The 19,229-nt window shown below is 46.1% G+C and overlaps 2 protein-coding genes across 15 annotated transcripts in view; one reads left to right on the forward strand and one right to left on the reverse strand.

Annotated features, from left to right (window-relative positions):
• Window positions 1-10,458, forward strand: part of ppip5k1 (diphosphoinositol pentakisphosphate kinase 1) — a 42,380-nt gene extending 31,922 nt beyond the window's left edge. For 5 of the 13 annotated variants that reach the window (XM_020711445.2, XM_020711447.2, XM_020711453.2 and 2 more), the window contains 3 exons: window positions 5,453-5,590; window positions 5,660-5,773; window positions 8,429-10,458. In XM_020711445.2, the coding sequence (XP_020567104.1) occupies window positions 5,453-5,590; window positions 5,660-5,773; window positions 8,429-9,087 (911 nt within the window). In that variant the 3' untranslated portion in view covers window positions 9,088-10,458. Of the gene's footprint in view, window positions 1-2,104; window positions 2,165-2,660; window positions 2,841-5,452; window positions 5,591-5,659; window positions 5,774-8,428 lie in introns of all 13 variants that reach the window. The other 8 variants (XM_020711422.2, XM_020711436.2, XM_011486698.3 and 5 more) reach the window with 3 other exon arrangements.
• A 4,163-nt stretch (window positions 10,459-14,621) lies between these two features.
• map1a (microtubule associated protein 1A) overlaps window positions 14,622-19,229 on the reverse strand; it is a 45,676-nt gene continuing 41,068 nt past the window's right edge. For both annotated transcript variants that reach the window (XM_023951844.1, XM_023951845.1), the window contains one exon: window positions 14,622-17,507. In XM_023951844.1, the coding sequence (XP_023807612.1) occupies window positions 17,352-17,507 (156 nt within the window). In that variant the 3' untranslated portion in view covers window positions 14,622-17,351. The remainder of the gene's footprint in view (window positions 17,508-19,229) is intronic.

The raw sequence follows: 19,229 nt of genomic DNA on the forward strand, positions 1-19,229 counted from the left end.
TGGAAAACTGTAAAAACTAAACCAACTCAACCAACACTTAAAATATTGTACATTTTTCATTTATCCTATCTTTATGACATTTTTTATAGCTCAGTTTATAATTATTTTTCAGAAACAAAAATGATTTAAAGGCTGTAAACAACCAGCCATTAACGATATTTACTTTTATTTTTATGGTTGTTAGAACATATCAGGTCAATTTCTTGTTCCCATTTTAGTCCTTTTCTGCTCTCTTTGGAGGGTTTATATCATGCAGAATCCATTTTTTGATCTTTTGGGTGTAATATAATGTTTATTCTTCACTATAAACAACCCTGAAGCGGTAGTTTGATCTGTTTCACGCATTTCTGATCATTCCTCAAACACCCTGCTCTCTGTGCAGTGGCCCCTCACATTGTGACATCACAAAGTGATAAACCCCCCCTTCCAGGAAGGGTCTGCACTGCCAGCTCCGCCCCCAGCCTAACGACACACACCCTCTTCCTCCGTGGGCTAAACATTCAGACACACTGCCGATGCCGGCTCTCGGTTGACCTAATGAATGGGCGGTACCCACAAGGAGCGAAAGGCGGAGCCTCAGAGATGCAGTCTTTTTACTTCCAGGTCTTCAAAATGAGCTGTGAAAATAACTCATACTTCAAAATTGTTCTCTGAGAGGCTTAAGAATAGCATGATATAGGCCCTTTAAGTCCCAAAGGACTTTTTATTCATGTATTCCCATAGATTAAAACGCTGGTGGGGCACAAAGCTGCTCTAACCAGAAGCAGGCTGACACGGATGTGAAGGGCGGGAACTGAACCTGCCTTCTGCCAATCACATGTCCACCATCTGAAATATTGAGTCTGACTGCCTTTTTGAGCAAGTCAAAAGAAAAAAAGGAAACATTTACACAATAAGGCTAATTCCAAGTTTGAGTGTTGATTTTAATGTTTTTGAACATGTATTTCAGTTGAGTAGTGGGTGATTTTTTGATTTAGCAACTTTTTTTTTTAGATATTATATTATGACGATTTTGGAGCTTTTTGCGTAATAGGAACAAAATGGACACAAACACACAAATAGCATTACACAAAGCATCAAACACGCATTGAAACACACGAACACGAACCAAAACACACACATGGCGCAGCGTTCAGGCCTGTTTTATATGCCGATGCGTTCAGGCACAGCGTTGTTGTCAGTCAGAGTCAGAACTTGATTTGCGAGACTTCAGGACAGAAAAGTAGAAACCAGCTGAGACCCGAATCTTCATTAAATCGAAGTCTGCATTTTCTCTGTTGCAGTTGGGGGTGGGAACCCTGTTCACTCGCCTCCATCCAGCAGCTGGTTGGCTCCCATCACCACATTGGTTGTGTTTTCTCCGCAGTCAAAGTGGACATGCATGTGTCTGAACATGAATGAGGAAGCTTGACCTTCTCCTTCAGTCAGCTCCTTCATGAGTGCTAAGCCGGCTTTTGACCTCAACTTCTCTGTGAGTTATTTGGAAGTTCACCTCTGCTGGATGTCAGAAGACTCTGGTCAGACACTACACCACAGAGCCAAAGGGACCTGTTTCTGAGGGGTGACACATGAATGGGGTTCAGCTGCAGCCCTCGGGGTCTGCTGGAGAAGGTTCAAAGCATCCTCCATGCGGTTCAGAGGCCCAAATCCATAAATCATACTTCCACTAAAGATTTCCATGCTGGTTAAGAAGCAGCGTTTTGGCGTCACTCCTGACTTTATCTGAGCATGAATGAATTAAAGGATCTTTCCATGAAAGCAGTGGGAAATTCAGCTGCTTTAAATACAGACTTGAAGGACAGACGTTTCATGCTGTGGTAAGATCGGAGTCCATGCATCCCGGCCTGACTTGAATCCCGCCTCCTGTGTGATGGACCAAACTCTGCTGTTGTCTCTGCACACGCGTGTGTGTGTGTTGACTTGGGATTGAAGGTTGCAGGCAGAAACGGGTCACAGCCGCTTGTGTGGTTAAATATGGATAGCAATGTCAGTGGTTAGAATCCAGAAAACAGCAACGCTCTGGCTCTCTGACCTATGAAGAAGTTGTTCCAGCTGCTGGTCCGCTGTCTCTGTTGCTTTTCCTCACGTGTGTCCTTCACTGCAGGAACTAAAGATGACAGCTCCACCCTGGCAGTGCCTCCGCCCCCCTGGGGCTCGGCTGCAGGTACAAGGTCCCCAAATTTGTTTTGGTGTTTTGTTGTCAGAATTGTCTGTCTGACGTGCATTAACACCTCTTGAGAGTGTTGGTTTGGGGCTGTTTGGCTTCATCTAGGGGATCTATGATCTGGCTGCCTGTGGGCGGGTCTTCTCTCTGTGGCTGCCTGTGGGCGGGTCTTCTGTTGTTGGTTGCCTGTGGGCGGGTCTTCTGTTGGTGGCTGCCTGTGGACGGGTCTTCTGTTGTTGGTTGCCTGTGGGCGGGTCTCCTGCTCATGTTGAGGGCTGCAGAGGTGGACATTGTTTTCTGTGTCTGGCTTTGAGTTTTCGGTCTGCAGCCGGCTGAGCTGCTGCTTTCCTTCATTCTGAGACGCACCCACCCCCCCTTCCTCTGTCCTGGCCTGCCTGTATGTACGAGCTGAAACCTGGTCTTCTGTGGTTTTTTCTGCTCTGCCCTCCCTCCTGGTCCACTGCTCTGTCCACTCGCTCTCCCTCTTCTTCCTCAGAGCCCCTGGAGCAACACCACGTGGCGCAGTTGTTGAGGTGTTTCTCCACCGACCTCAGCCTGCGTCGCCACTTCTCTCTGGACCAGGCGCTGGCCCACCACCTCCACCAGTGCTCCTACCACCTCCGCATCTTCAGAAACTGGCTCGTCTCCGGCCAGGACCCCCTAGAGTACCATCACGGTCAGCCCCAGGCCCTGTCCTCCATGCCCCGCCCTCACAGTCTGTCCGGCGGCTGCTCACGGTTCAGTTGGGACTGTGCTTGCTCTGTGGTTGACTCATGCTTTGGCTCCAGATGTTTCTGCATGCTTGCCTGTTTGGAGGAATAAGCGTTCCTCTAAAAGCCGACCCCCCCCCCCCCCCCTTACTTCTGCTGCCAGCAGTGATCTATTCTAATCTTTTCCTACAATTTCTGACGTTCGTACAATATTTATTTTGTTTTTGTGAGATCAGTACAAGTTTTCCCCAAAGGCAAGAACTTAGAAAAAGCTGTTTCACACTTTGACCACTTTGCTTTTTTTTATTTTCAAAAAACTTAGTTGCTACTATTCGTGAGGGCGGCTGTGATGGTCAGCACCTGCGCCCCGCAGCACGGAGGCTCCTGGTTTCAGTTCTGACTAGGTCTTTCCTTTGTGGAGTCTGCATGAAATCCCCCTGCATGTGGGGTTTTTTTCTGGCATCCTACCACACTCTGAAAACATGTCAGGCTTTTTTTGGAGACCGGAAGACCATCCCTTGTTAGTGTATGTGTGTCAATGGATCAGTGGATAGATGAGTTAGGTAATGGATGGACAAATGGATAGATGGGCTAACGTGTGTGTGGGTGAGGTGGGTAAATGAGTGATTGGATGGATGGATGGATGGATGGATGGATGGATGGATGGATGGATGGATGGATGGATGGATGGATGGATGGATGGGGTAGGTGGTGGATGTTGGGTACCTGGGTAAATGTATGGGTGGGTGAGTTGAACAATAGCTGGATTTATGTCTTGGTAGGTGGATGGATGGATGGATGGATGTGTAGATTGTTGAATGGATGGATGGGGTTGGTATATGAATTGGTTGGGTGGCTGTTTTGGTGTATGGGTGGGGGGTTGAATGAGCGGATGGAGGGAGGGATGAATGAATTTGTTGGGTTCCTGGGTAAATGTATGGGTGCGTGAGTTGAACAATAGCTGGATTTATGTCTTGGTAGGTGGATGGATGGATGGATGGATGTGTAGATTGTTGAATGGATGGATGGGGTTGGTATATGAATTGGTTGGGTGGCTGTTTTGGTGTATGGGTGGGGGGTTGAATGAGCGGATGGAGGGAGGGATGAATGAATTTGTTGGGTACCTGGGTAAATGTATGGGTGGGTGAGTTGAACAATAGCTGGATTTATGTCTTGGTAGGTGGATGGATGCATGAGTGTGTAGATTGAATGGGTGGGTGGGTGAATGAATGTGTTACCTGGCTGGATTGGTGGGGTACCTGGCTTGTCGTATAGGTGGGTGAGTGGAGCAATGGCTGGATGTTTGGATGGGTGGGTGGGTGCACAAAGATCAACCCTCTCTCCTGGTTGTGGTGACAGATCTGTGGATTTCAGACAATGGCCGTTTCATCTGTCGTTTGGGACGTGAGGAAGCAGAGATGGTTTTTGGCGATTCTTCTCTCTGTCATCTGAACGTGGGAATCTGCTGCATCTATGACTGACCAACTGTGGCTGTGTGACAGAAATATCTCTGGATTTTAATCCATTCTGTTGCTTGTAGTTTTGGCCCTTCTTGATGCTCCACACAGCCTCACCTGGATCTCTGCGGAAGCAGAGGAGCAGCGCTGTCCCCCCCCTTGAAACCTGCCCCCAGTGTTTATTAGATGAACTGCAACATTGTGGAGGGCTTAAGTTAAACTAGAAGACCTTGGCGTGGTTGTCCGATACGTGCAGCTGGTCAGTGCAACGGACATTCATATTTGATGACTGGAAAGCAGGGAGGAAGGCTGTGGAAAACCGCCTGGATTCACAGCCAGGAAGGAAAAGGGAAAGAGGGAAATCTGATCAAGGGGCCTAAAACATAAGGAATGCCCCACAGGCAGCAGAGGTTTATCTGAAATTCTCTGAAATTGTTTTATAACGATTTTCCTTTTTAAGGCATCACTAGAGCGGTTTGTATTTTGCTGAAACGATTCAGTTTTATGTTTTCAAAGGCTCCGTTTTTATGAAAACCGGTGGCTGTGGAGAATAAAGGGGAGGAGTCCGCCTCCTCAGGGTCTCAGAGTCCAGGCCGGACCTTCTCCTCCTACTGGGAGAAGGTCCTGTCTGTTTGGGTTCCCTCTGAATGCCCGCCTCTCTTCTGCTCTAACCAGCATGAGTCCTGCTAACCCCCCCCCCGCCGTGACTCTGCGGCTGCGGATCGGCCCGGCTTTGGTCTGACTGCGGCGCTCTGGTATGCTCAGCTCTGAACTAACAGTGGATGAGCGGGCTTCAGGAGGTGTTGGACCTGCTGTGGGAGCAGCTGTAATGTAGAGTAGGACTGACCCCCCCAGGCACCTTGGTTTGGCTTGGTTGGCTTGTGCTGGTGCGGCGAGCATCCTGGATGTGTGCCGGTCCGCCCATCACTGTGTCCTGCACGGTCCGTGCCTCAGGCGCGGGCAGGACTCCACAGCAGCTTTGAGCCCGTCCTGAACCCAGAGCCGGTTCCCTGAGCGCCGCGTGGGGGTGCTGTGGGGGCTGCGGTGGGATCGTTCTCCTGACTGCACAGCTAACGGGGGGCTGATGCGCCTGCGGGCGTCGTGTGTATCCTGTGCTGTAGGCTTTGAAGGCTGCTTCATGGTGCCCTCCATCTACCCTCTGGAGACGCTGCACAACTCCCTGTCGCTGAAGCAGGTCAACGAGTTCCTCACCAGCGTGTGCAAGAGTGCCGGAGACCCCCACAGCAGGACCAGCAGAGGTGAGGCCCGCCGGCACGTACTCTCTGCACGCGGTCCCACCATAACGCCCCTTCTCTGTGCTCATGAAGCTCTGTCAGCCATGTTCGACCCCCACAACCAGCCGCTGGTGGACACCTACATCCCGCAGAGAGTCCTCTCCACCTCCATCTCCCTCAGATCTCGTCCTGAAAGACCTCCATGGTGTGAGTACCAGCTTATTTTTTTATTTTATAACTTTATTGAACACAATACAAAACAACACCAGCACACTTACATAAAATTCACAAAACATGGCGGATACAAGTAGAAAGAATACTGCAATTTAAAACGAAGCAAAAAAAAAAATAGTTATCAATATGCATACCGGTAACTAAACCTTTACATATTCATAATCATAGAGAAAGGAGGGGGAACGACAAAATAATAAAACAACAATTTCAGAGTTGGATAGTGGTACAAAATGCAGGGGGATACAGTAGATGAATAAAATAAGTCTCGGATACTGGGACGATCACTCAGAATATCGTAACCTGTTATGGCTTTAGGTGAATTGATTAACTTTATGGATTTTAAGTATAAACTGACTTATGCTGCTTCATGGTTTACTCCCCCCCCCCTATAATCATCTTCCTACCCCCCTTCTCTAACATCCCTCTTTCTTCCTCCCTTCTTTCCTTTTCCGTCCGGTCCAACACAAAAGATTTTCAAATACGATTAAAATGAATAAAGTTTGGCCTTGATTACAAAAGGTGTTTATTCAGACATACCTCTGGTTTGTCAGGAGATTCATAACCGCTGTTGTAAAAGTAAAATCTGTCCAACACAAGCAGCTTCAGCTCTCATCTGTCTGCCCAGCTGTTGGACAGGACAAGTTAAAAAATAAAAATTAAAAAAAGTATAAACTGACTTCATTGTTAAAGAAGGTAAAGTTTGGGTGACATTTCTGTAATCTGTTTTTGTGTATAAAAAAGTTGGCTAAACATAACACAGTATTGATACATAAATTATGTACATCGTTGTGTAGTGACAGGCCAAAAATGATGACTTCTTTTGTAAAGGAGTCCACCAGCTTCTCCTCTCCCGAACGTCTGTTTCCGGCTGATGACACTACAGTGTCTCTGGAACATTGAATCTTCTGCCTGGAAAACTCTGAGGGTTTTTTTTTTTTAATATTTTATTTTCGTTTTCAAATAGATAAAATCACAGACAGTTCAGGCGCTCTTTTGACCGTTACAACACAGAATGAAAAAGAAAAGTAAATAAATAATTGCCAGTTACATTCTTTTCAATATGTATTTACAGGCTGTCCAAATAGGGCATAAAGAAAAGAAAAGCAAGAAAAAGCACAACGTTTCCTTTTGGACACATTAAATAGAAGACTAAAACCTCATTTGGCTCATCCTTCCTTTCTCGAGTTTTTTGACTTGTTATGTTCCAAAGACAACCGCAAAGAGGTGTGGCCGCAAGCGTCTTGCAGCAGAGGGCGGTGGTCACGTGCGCGTCGGGTCTACTGTGTCGGAGCAAGGAATTGTGGGAAATAATCCCCATTGCCTGCTTTTGTCGAAATTTGGTTGAGCACGGGTGTTTGCTCTGCCTAATTCCTTTTCATGTGCCTGTTTGACGTTGTTTCACTCTGAGTTATTTCATCTTTTTTTTTTTTTATGCACCATAAGTGTGAAGAGGAAATAGGATGAAAACATTCTTAAGAGTCTGATGTGTCACAATAAAAGCGTAAAGTGTCGGCAGCTGAGGCAATTTCAAATTAAAAGCTCCAAGCTTCCTCTTTGAATAAAGTAGCACATTATGTGTAACGCATCGGGCACGGCAAATGCCGCCCCCTATGAAGTGCCGCCCTGGGCGACCGCCCACATCGCCCATATCAAAAACCGCCACTGCTCTCAATGGCCGACGGAGTCTGCATTATCAGAAGTCAACGCATGATGTGGAAGCCTGAATCCTCCGATGTGAAGTGTGTGAACTTCTGATACTGCATACTTCATCGGCCATCAACCCGCTTATACTATGGTCACCTATAAAAGAATTAAATAGTTAACCAGTTTTTAGGACTTTATTCTTGCTATTTTTTCAGTTTAGATCACTTTTTTCACAAAAAGTGGACTATTTGTTAGGCTCAGCCGGCGTGGACCTCAAGTGCAGCGTCAAAGGAAAGCGATATCTAAGCTGATGGTCACGATTTGTCACTAAACTAAAGTGTGTTTTCAAGATGCCAGTGCAGTGATACAGAAGATTTAGGCTGTGTGACCGGAACTTCTTTTTTAGGCGTGCAGTATCACTTTTTAATGCACACCCAGCAGCCAATCAGAATTGAGTATTCACCTGGACCGTGGTGTAATGTTTGTTTATGTTCTCTCATGTTCTGTCATGTTCTTTTATGTCCCCTGATGTTCTCTCATGTTCTGTCATGTTCTGTGATGTTCTCTCATGTTCCCTGATGTTCCCTCATATCTCATGTTCTCCGGTGTTCTCTCATGTGCTCTCATGGTCTCTCATGTTCTCTGATGTTCTCTCATTTTCACATGTTCTCTCATCTTCTCTCATGTTCTCTGATGTTCCCTCATGTTCTCTCACGTTCTCTCATGTTCCCTCATGTTCTCTCATGTTCTCTGATGTTCTCTCATTTTCACATGTTCTCTCATCTTCTCTCATCTTCTCTGATGTTCCCTCATGTTCTCTCACGTTCTCTCATGTTCCCTCATGTTCTCTCATGTTTTCCGGTGTTCTCTGATGTTCCCTCATGTTCTCTCACGTTCTCTCATGTTCCCTCATGTTCTCTCATGTTTTCCGGTGTTCCCTTATGTTCTCTCATGTTCTCTGACGTTCTCTCATGTTCTCTGCAGACAGCAGCGGTCCGTCCAGCACCGTGTCCAGCGCCGGGCCCTCCTCTCCCACCACAGCGGACACCTCTCCACGGTTTAGCTTCAGTGATAAGGTCTCCCTCACCCCTCAGAGCAGTGAGGAGACCCACCCCCCCCAGACCGCTGCCATCCTGCCGGGTTCTGCGGTTGGGCAAACGGGCCTTGACCCGTCATGTCCCACTGTCTCCACCCCAAATCAACTTCCCCTGACTCCCAGTAACTCCCCAGAAGATGAGGCCATGTCCCAGGATGTGAAGGACAAGTACCCTGACCCTCTCGAAGCCCCGCTCCAGGGGCAGGGGGGGGCTTTTGCAGCTGTGGGCCCTCTTGGCGGTCCACTTTTGGATTCAGCACTGAGGCTCCCCTGCTCTGAGTTAGGAGAGCTCAGTCTGGGGCGGATGGAGGGCTATTGCCCCCCCGGGTCTCTGCCGGTACTGCTGGAACTGAGGGAGAGCAGCAGCGAAGCCGGGTCCAGCTCGCAGACCCCCCAGTCCCCTGAGGGGCCCGATGAATTCTTCGACACTAAAGAGTCAATGGACCTGTGGAAGGACAGTCCAGAGGCTCCTCCCCTTCCTGACACGCCCCCAGACGCCGGCCCAATTAAGACAGTAGAGCCAGAGGACGGGCCCGACCACAAATGACTGTTACCCCCCCCCCATGATGCAGTTACTGAAGTTGGGCACTGGGGGCAGAGAGAAGAACCTCAGACATAAACTGAGAAAGTCCCCGGCTGGTGCCGGTGTTTTACAGAAGCTAACAGCTTTCACGACAGACAGGAAACGATTGGTCAGCACTTCTGCGCTGCTTCACCCCCCAGCTCTGAAACCACGCTCAACCATCCGATTCTTTGTACTGCAACCCGAAGGTCAAAGCGGTCAGGGCTCTTCTGTTGGAACTTCCCAGGAGAGCACCGTGCTGGAGTTACATCAAAGAGCTAATGTAGTTTATTAAAGAGAAGATATTTATTATAAAGCTGCTTCTTGAAAGCATAAGTTTGTTTTTAACACCTACATTCAGTCTGATCATGTCTTTTTGTAAACACACCAATGCTTTTATTTTGGCGAGTCTTTCCCAGCATTTCAATTTTATACTTAAGGTTGAAAACAGAGAGAGAGAGAGCTGTCTTTACTTCATAAAAGATCCAAAATGGTTACGGGTGTGAGGAAAGCTGCGTTCAGGTCCTCTGTCCTCGCGCGGCAGAGGCGTCCAGTTCACGTACGCCTGGACATCGTTTTGGGTGTGGCAGCACGTCGTAGTGTCTCCAGAGTTCTATTATGGGAACTTTGGGGAAGAAGACACGTCATGTCAATCAAGTGGGCGGAGTCTAAAATCAATCAATAGATAATTTATTGACCCGTGAGGGAAATAATCAGGGAAATTTGTCTTGCTACAACATAAAGAACACAACAGAATAAACATGCACTGTAAGACAACACCCACAAAAATACCGACCAGAGGCTCTTGCTCTGGACCGTTTACCGTTTGTTCGGCAGTCTGATGGAACGAGCGAGTTCTAACATCAGTTGTTTTTGTATTTGGCTGCTCTGAAGCGTCCTCCGGACGGTAGTAGTTCAAAGTCAGAAAACTGAACATGAGATGGATCACTGATGAGCTAGACGTGTCACAGAACACTCACACATCTGCCGCGTGTACCTATGACCTTCACAGCTGTTTTCGCCATGTCGCCAATCCTGTTTTTGTTGTGAGCAAACGGCCAAACCCGACACACAGACCGTAGCGGATATACTTTCAAGCACAGATGAATGAAAGGTCCACATTATTTTGCTACTGACCCCAAAGAGCCTCAGACGTGGGAAAAGGTGCATCCTTTGGTCCAGACGGGCACAGAGAGTCAGTCAGGTTAGCAGCGTGTCCACATGTACACCCAGGTATTTCAATGATGGGGGCCGTGTGCTCTCACCTCCCTGGGGGAGAATCTGACCGTTCTCCTGAACTCGAGGGTATTTTTTCTTATTTGTCCAGAGACAATAATAAACAGATCCTCTAACGTTGGTGTTATTTTATTTTCTGTTTTTGCCCCCGGTAGGGTCCCCCATGGCAGACGAACCAGACAAAGAGCAGGTCGCGGGCACTAAACTGCATGACTCTGTCGGCTCTGCGGCGTGAAACGGTGGTTAACGGCTTGGCCTCACGGTGAGAAGGCCCGGTGCCTGTAGTCCCTGTGAAAGTGAGAACAAAGAACCCACAAGAGCCGGTTCCTCTTTCAAGTGTCTATTCTACCACAGAATGCAGTTCTGATATGTTTCTGTTCCTCTGTGGCTCTATGGGTTCCTATGGATTAAAAGTTAAATAATGCAAATCATTGAAAAAATTCAGCTGTCAGCTGACTGGCGACGTGTCAGGTTGTACAACCCCCCCCCACCCCCCCACCACCACCACCCAACAGTGGCCAGGACTTTCTGGCAGAAAAAGGATGGACGGAATTAGGGCTGCACGATATGAGGAAAACTTGCGATATGCGATATTAGTGATCAATATTGCGATAACGATAAATTTGCAGTAAATAAACAAATAGAAAAATAAACAAAAACATCATTCCCATTTCATTGCAACAGTTTAAAAATTATACTCCAAATGACCCTCATCGACATGGGGGACAAACGCCAGGGTGGCTAACCCTGGTCCTCAAGAGCTTCAACCCTGTCTGTTTTCCAATTCTCCCTAGACTGCTCGATAATGATAACCAAAATCAGGTGTGTTCAGTCAATCAGGATGTGAAATCACTTGAGTCAGCCAATCAACAGCAAGCTGGTTAAGGAGAGCTGGAAAACAGGCAGGGTTGAGGCTCTTCAGGACCAGGGTTAACATAATAGGCCTCCATCTGATTGGTCAACAATGGGAAGGCGTCCATCTGATTGGTCAAAGCATAAAGGGATTTTATTTGATTCGTTAAATGCTTCAAGCTGCTAGAAGATTGTTTTAACACATTTTGGGTTTGCGATTTATTGCGATATTCGCCGTCTTTTGCGATATGCATATTGCAGAGCTGGATATTGCGATAACGATAAATTTGCGGTATATTGTGCAGGCCTAGACGGAATAAATTGTAAGGTAAAATTTACTATTTATAAATCACGTATTACTTCCCAGATACATGAAACACGTGGTACAGAATGTTGCCATTCCACATTTTAAACTGCACTTCAAAATATTACAACTACTATTACTTTTGTATTAATTAGTTGATGATTTTTAAAAGCATTAAAAAAGATTTGCAAATAAATGACCATTTACTAAAACTTATTCTTAGAGGAGAATTAAATCACGGCAATCCCTAATTTGGTTGGTAATCTATAATCACACTGTATGATTATGGATTGTAATCCAATCTCACCACAGACCAACACCCTGTTTCTTGTTGAGATTATTGTTTCTAAAAGGGGTTTTTAAACTTCTGTCACTTTCTGGTTGGACATAAATGTTAGCAAAGGTGATATTTCCTTCTTTTCTCAAAAGTATAGCTGCCTGCTTAATCACCAACATCTGGAATGTACACAAAGTTTAAAGAATAAGAAATAACGGTGGTTCTGCCGCTCTATTTACTTTTTTATGATAGCTGGAAAAGAGTTTGCAAACCAAAGTTCTTTCATTTTTCTTCTTGCATGTTTCCTTTTTTACTGGATAACCTAAACCGAGACGTCCAACTCAAAAAAACACCATTTAAATGTAAAAGGGCTTTAATGTGAAGAACTTGCAAATAACAGAACAAATCCTGAAAATCCGGTGTTTTAACTTCCTGTCCAGAACTTTCCATCGTGATTTCAGATGACATCTTTTTCCACCAGACAACAAAAGACAAAAAGGTTTTTTATTTAAATAAAGTGTCTGTAGCAGCAACGTTGCTACAGTCACGTTACTGTGCCTCCAAGGCAAGGTAACATTGGGAGTTGGGTCATCTAGACCCACTAGACAGTGCTCTGAACCTTTTTTCTTCAATGATTTGTGATCTTCACTGGTGTCCATGGATTAAATGAAATCTTTCCACCTTTATCCACCTTTGTCATGGTAGGAATAACACGTCAATGTAAGGATCGGGTCATCTGGACCCCATAAGATAACACAAGGGTTCATGGAGGTGTCTTGCTGTTGTCTCCACCAGGAAGGAGAACCTGAATTTTGAACCATGGCCTCAGACTTCAGGGTGCTGACCCTCATCCCAGCCACTTCGCGCCTTGTGTTTAAATGCATTTAGGAGTTTGTGTAGCTTTTGAAGTAGTAGGACCAAAGTGAAAAAAATATCTAGTTTGCTGTAGATCCGGATGTCTCCATTTATGCAGAATCAGAACATGAATGAAGGAGAATTGCAGCAGCAGAGCTGCTAGTTGCCTCTGCAGGATCTCAGACACCCCTGCAGCTGACAGTCATGGGTGTGGAGGTGTAATGATTTGTGGGGAATGAAGTGCAGGGAAGCCTGCAGCCGCCTCAGTGATCCTCTGCAGTGTTCCTCAGAGTCAGAGCTATCAGCAAAGACTATCCTGTAAAACACCTGCAGCTAGATCAGGTCAAAAAACGTTTTGCTTTTCTTTGTCCTAAACATTTGTCAAAGGAGGAGACGTCACAGCAGTGACCCCGCCTCCCCACATACACACAGCAGTCAGGCTCGCTCACTTCACTCGCTTTTCTTTTCAGTTCAAGTCGATCTCTATTTTCAGTCCTCGAGGCCTGCTGGAACAAGACTTTTGTCTTCAAAAAGGTTTTTTCATTTTGTTGCAAGACTTGTCAGATCTTCAGATGGTTCTAATCTCAGATGAGTTCATGACCCCCCCTGTCCCCATCCCGATGCTCCGCACCCGTTACCTCTTTGTAATCTTTACAGTTACACAAAAAAAGCTGCAAACTTCTCTGCAAACATTTGGATGCAGAGAACTACGTTCACACTGCAGGGCCTAATGCTCAATTCCATTCCATTCCAATTCCGTTCACATTTCCAATTGAATGTGAACTTTTGTGATCTCCTGTGTGAACGTGAAATGACCCAGAAGTGACCCGCATGCTCAGAAGAGTACTCAATGGTGAACGACGTCACGTGTTGTTTGTGGAAGTAGCTAACGTTAGCAATGGATGTCAACAACAGTGTTGTAAACAGCAGAGCTCTTTTTGCAATTTTAAATTTATTTTCACAAAGGAGCAGCACAATTACAATATTCTCATTTTAACCCTTGTGCTCTCTTAGATGACCCCCCCCCCCATCCATTGACGTGTTCTCCCTACCATGACAAAGGTGGATAAAGGTGGAAAGATTTCATGTAATCCATGGACACCAGTGAAGATCACAAATCATTGAAGAAAAAAGGTTCAGCGCACTGTCTAGTGGGTCTAGATGACCCAACTCCCAATGGTAAAGTGCCTAGGATAGCACAAGGGTTAAGAAGACACAGCCAGGATCGTCTGTACCCACTGTTGTGGAATGTGGATGTGTATGCGCTGCAACACTTGCAGCGAGGTGGAGAATAAGGGGGGCAGTGTGGGCGCGCATTCATGTTGTGTGTTCTGGAGGAAGGAGAACGGTAATAAAAGAAGAAGGTTTCCCCCAGAATAAATGCTATGGACTCTTTATTAACCCGCTCTAGAGAATCTAAGGGTCCCAACGGGGAAGTGAACCCCGGAAGAGGATGCGCCTTCGGTCCCCCGCGCTTCTGACCACGTGACGGTCTGAAAGGGAAGAAAAGTCATCGTGGGAAAGGTTCAACACCACGATCGGCCATTCCGCTGGAAATATTTTCAAAATCCGTACGGTTGCGATAAGAGCCCTGGAGTTTGTCCTGAATAGAGCTGTCACCCCAAATATGAATCCAATCGGTGACCTCGCTTCCCTTCCACTGACTGGTCTCAGCAGCATCGTCCGCCATGGTTGATGTTTATTTTCTAGTTCCCGCCTACTTCAACACACAACGTTTGTAGCGTCTCAATGACGTACGGGTCGGGTTCATGTGGCCTCACCGGTCAGACAGAGGTCGCATTTCAAAAGATCAGATACGTATTGGATTAAAGACCACATACCCAAGTGGCCTGGGTCACATTTGAAAAGATCGGATCTGTGTCGTTCAGACTGTTATAAAAAGATCAGATACAGGTCGCATAGGGGCAAAAAAATCGGAATTGGGTCGTTTCAGCCTGCAGTGTGAACGTAGCCAAAAAAGGGAGCCGAGCCAGATTGTTTCAGGAAATGTTTTTATTTCTCTTCACACTTTTCATCTTTCAACAATAACTCTGTTTAATATTTGCCTCTAAACACTTAAAGAGAGATCAGCAGAATATTGCACGTACAACAGAAGATTAAAAACCAAGAAGCAGAAAGACGCAGAACCGCCGGGAGCTCTTTGAAGGAGCAGTTCTACACTTTTAGCAGGTGGGGGTGCACATGCATTAGCAAGCGGGCCTCACTGGACCCCCACACTAACTTATTTCTGGTTACAATCAATGTCTTCTGCTTTGTTTTTGTCTCCCATACACAACTCAGGCAGCGCAGTCAGTTTACAAAACAGGAAAACAAAAGAAAAGCAGCGGGTAAAAACCTCACCGTGAGTCTGGCAGTCTGGCTTGGCGTGTTTGCATACATGTGTGCAGTGTTGTTTGAAGCCGGGATTTGGTGCCTAAACGGTTTAATCTGGAATGTCATGGCCGGTAGAAAGGGAGGTGGCAGGTCAGACGGGTTTTCTTCCCGATGTCAGGGGTGGGTCGTGTTCTTATTGCGAGAAAATTCTTTGTGTACCATGTGATGCACCGTAACCAAGGCAACCAGGAGATGAAAGCCCTCCATTGGGAATGTAAAGGTAAATCTGCATCTTCACATTCAAGTCTCTGCAGCCCTACAGCCAGTCTGTTTATGTGCACGTATGGTTCCACGGACCTATGTCACGGAGCGCGTACAAAACCATTCATGTGCACACGCCTCCACACACGCATGCTTCAATGCACGCATAGTTCCATGAAAGCAGTTCAAAGTCTGCGTACAATTCGGCGTGAGCTCGCTGAAGCCGTGCGTGTTTCAGCCCACTAATGGTCCGGTGCACACAGGCTTCAGCAAAGGCATGGTTCTGTGCACGTATATTTCTGCGCCCACGTGGTTTGTAAAGGAGCACGCGTGTTTCAGTGCTCACATGTTCCTGTGCATGTTTCAGCGCACGCATGACTCTATGCATGGGTCTACCAAAGCACACATGGTTCTGTGCATGCATGTTTCAATGCACACTCGGGTACATGTACGCATACATGGAGCATGTAAAGGTTTATTTATTTTATGCATATATTTCAGTTCTCACATGTTATCAAGCTTGGAATTTAGCCAATGATCATTTTAGTGGGTTGTATGTAAATGTACATGCATGTGTAAAAGCACGTATTGTTAAGTGTTTAATGCTTTTTTGACGCTGAATGCGTCTTTTTTTGTTTTATGCACACATGTTTCTATGCATGCACGATTCAGAGCACAAATACTTCCATGTTTTCCCTTTTTGGACAATGAATGGTTCCATGCACACGTTTTAGGGCCTGCATGGTTCTGTGCACACGTTTTAGTCGGTCCAGGGTTCTGTGCATACATGGTTTTTGCAAGCATGATTTAAAGCAAATCTTTGAAAGCCCGTGTTTCAGTGTGACCAAAGTTTCATGTGTGCGAGTGGCTCTGTACACCCATATCTGAGTGCAGTTGTTTCAGTGTGCGCAGCGTTTCACGGCGTGTTTCGGTGCATGAAGGGTTCTGTTGGCGCGTTCTTCAGCATGTGCATTGTTCTGTGCAAGCGGGTTTTAGTGACCGTAGAGTTTTGTGCATTTGTGTTGGAATGCATCCGTCGCTCAGTGAGCAGAAGCTGCAGGTTCATTCTGGGTCGGCGTGTGCATGCTTCAGTGCATGTATGTTTCCATGGAACCATGCACACATGTTTCCCAGAGGAAAAGGCTTGACTTGAAGGTGGATGTTACAGATGCTGGTCGTTGTTGCAGAAACACTGACCTCAGGTCAAAAATAGATCCAAAACGAATTTGTCTGCAAAGCAAAAAAAACCTTTACTTTGATGCAGGCTGGTTGCCTTTCGTTAAACAAATGAGCAGGACTGGTCCAGCAAACCTTTTGTGCTTTTAAGAGTGGCAGCTGAAATACAAATTTTTAAAGTTTGATTAGGCTGTGACCTCTGTGTGACCTTTAGTGAGTCAGCAGCTGAGCCACACATAAGACTGGTTCTTTTAACAGGTGGGTTCCCGCAGTCAAAGCTGAAGACAATCTTTGCTTCGGCAGCCGTGCGCCTGTGCATCCTCTGTTCTCTGCAGAGTTTGGGATATTCAAGGAGATTTTTCAGCTGGCGTCAATGCTTCTCTGACTTCTACGAGCAAACGTTTGCTTCTAATACACCCACAAGTACACCAAGGACAACAGAAACAGTTGGAGAGCTTTGTGTTCATCGTTAAAGATGCTGGAAAACTGCAAGGATCCACCGTCACACAGATTCTTGGACAGGTTGTTCCCTAAACTACGGCACAGAACGACAGACTGGTTGGCTCTACCTTTTATCCTACTCTTACTAAGTCAGAATCCGACGCACCACGATTCGTAAAAAGCTTAGCGGACAGTTGGATCCAGATTGTTTTCTAGTCCGATTTAGTTATTGATGTGTTTGACTTTGTGCTTCAGTTAAGTCAGGCAAAGAGCAACAAAACCTTCATCAGAACATGGGCAGATGGAAAAAGAGGTCCTCGATTCAGAGAAACACATCAGATCAGAGGACAGAAAGTATGACCGGCTGAAGGATGGAAAACAAAAAGTTATTAGAAAGCCTAGAAATAAGTGCCAAAAGGAAAAGTGATCCTCGAATTTTCCAACTGGCAGGCGAGCAGAGGCAGCTTTATGTTTCAGCCCGCACTGAGGAGGAATTACAAAGCTGATGAGACCCTAAAACTCGATCTTGCAGGCTGGAAAAGACTCATCCTGCATGACAACGGTGCTGCTGGAGGCCAAAACCATGATGTTGAGCTCCTGCTGCCTTTCATGGGTCTGCTGGTACCACTCGCGAGTGACCTCAGTGTCGTGGGTGGGGATCAGCGTCACCTGAAAGATAACCACAGAGTCAGATGTGAAGGTGGGGGTGAAGGGACACAGAGACTTCAAAACAGGAAGAAACACCAAAGCCCTGGCTTTCTTTAACAAACCCTTCAATTAAACATCAGGGGTCCCCAGCAGGCCTGGAGGGCCGGTGTCCTGCTGACTTAACAGAAACCTTACGTTTTTTGCTGCTGATTACCTTGATCAGGTGTGTTTAGCCAATAAGGAGCTTCAATGGCAGGTTGTTTGGAAAACATGTACACCGGCCCTCCAGGCCTGGATTTGGGGACCCCTGCTTTACATGAATAAACCACAGCAGACTGGACAGTCGCACAAAAATACCTACATAAATACCTATCAGCAAGACGCCAACACAGTTTGCAAGGTTTTTTATCATGCAGCTTGTTGGGAAAATCCTGGTTCTCAACGAGCCCCCCCCCTTCAGTCTCAAGTCTTGGTCAGATCCATCCAGACTGGAGGTTGACCCGTACAGGCGCTGCGGGTTTTTGGTCGTAGGAACATCAAAAGCCTTAAGCTGCAGTCAGTGAATGCGATCTGAGGTGTCCTGGTTTTAACCTTCAGTCAGGCGGCTTAAACGTAGGGTGCGACATGTTTTCTCTGGCAACAGCGTCATTTGGCCCTCGCGGTGCCTCCAGAGTAAAAAAATCGGAATCTTGGGGAATAAGATGCGTCACATCAACCAATCAAGGACTTTCAACATGTATACTGACGTAATCGGCAGGAGTCCAAAACCAACGTGGAGAGAATTTGATTGTTCTTTACCTGAACTTTGGATATTTTTCTCATTTGCATCAAGACAACAAAAAACTTTTTTTTATTTCTTTTTTTTCCATTTCTTTTTTCTTTACTCCTCTGACTAACGCGGGACAGCAAGTCATCAAAGTGGGTCACAGAGAGACAGTAGGTGGTGATGCTCACAGTACTGGGAGAGTCTCTGTCTGATCTATTGAACCCAGACGACTCATTCTTTAGTAGAATTCTTCTAAATAAATCAGCCTGATCTCTTAAGGTGAGGCGCAGGCATGTCATCCAGAATTTTCATTTTTTTTAACCCTTGTGCTCTCCTAGGCACTTTAACGTTGGGAGTTGGGTCATCTAGACCAGTGTTTTTCAACCTTTTCTGAGCCACGGCACACTTTAACCTTAAAAAAATCCCGCGGCACACCAGCATCCAAAAATTAAAAAAAAGGAGAAACTCAGTCTGTATTGATCTACAGCCCCTCCACAATCTCACATGCATTTTTGAGATAATTGTTGCAGAAAAAGCTGGAAACTACAGCTGTTTTTTTCTAAAAGATGCAATAAAAGTTAAGTTAGAAGATTTAAAAACAGTTTGATGTGTGTTCGTTGGTTTCAAGACGTTTAACAACAGATCTTGTGCGCTGTCACTCTCACAACCCAATGCATCGTGGGAGATGTAGTGCATAAAATGGCCGGAGATCGCTTTTCGGAGCTTCATTGTTTTGTTCACTTGTTCCACGGTCTGACACCAGATTCTGTGGAAAGCTACACCGCTAAAGACGAACTTTAGCTGGTATTTTTGTTAGAACTGAGCGACTTTACGTGCTAAATCGGGACAAGGAAGTGAAGACTTTAACCACTTCTGATTGGTCAGACTGATGACATGTGATTAAGCCTCCAAGAATGATTGGTGGAGACAGTTAAAGGGACGGGACTTTTCCAAAATACAGCCGAAGGTGCAGCTGA

This window comes from Oryzias latipes, chromosome 3, assembly GCF_002234675.1.
Source record: "Oryzias latipes chromosome 3, ASM223467v1".
Classification (NCBI taxonomy): Eukaryota; Metazoa; Chordata; class Actinopteri; order Beloniformes; family Adrianichthyidae; genus Oryzias; species Oryzias latipes.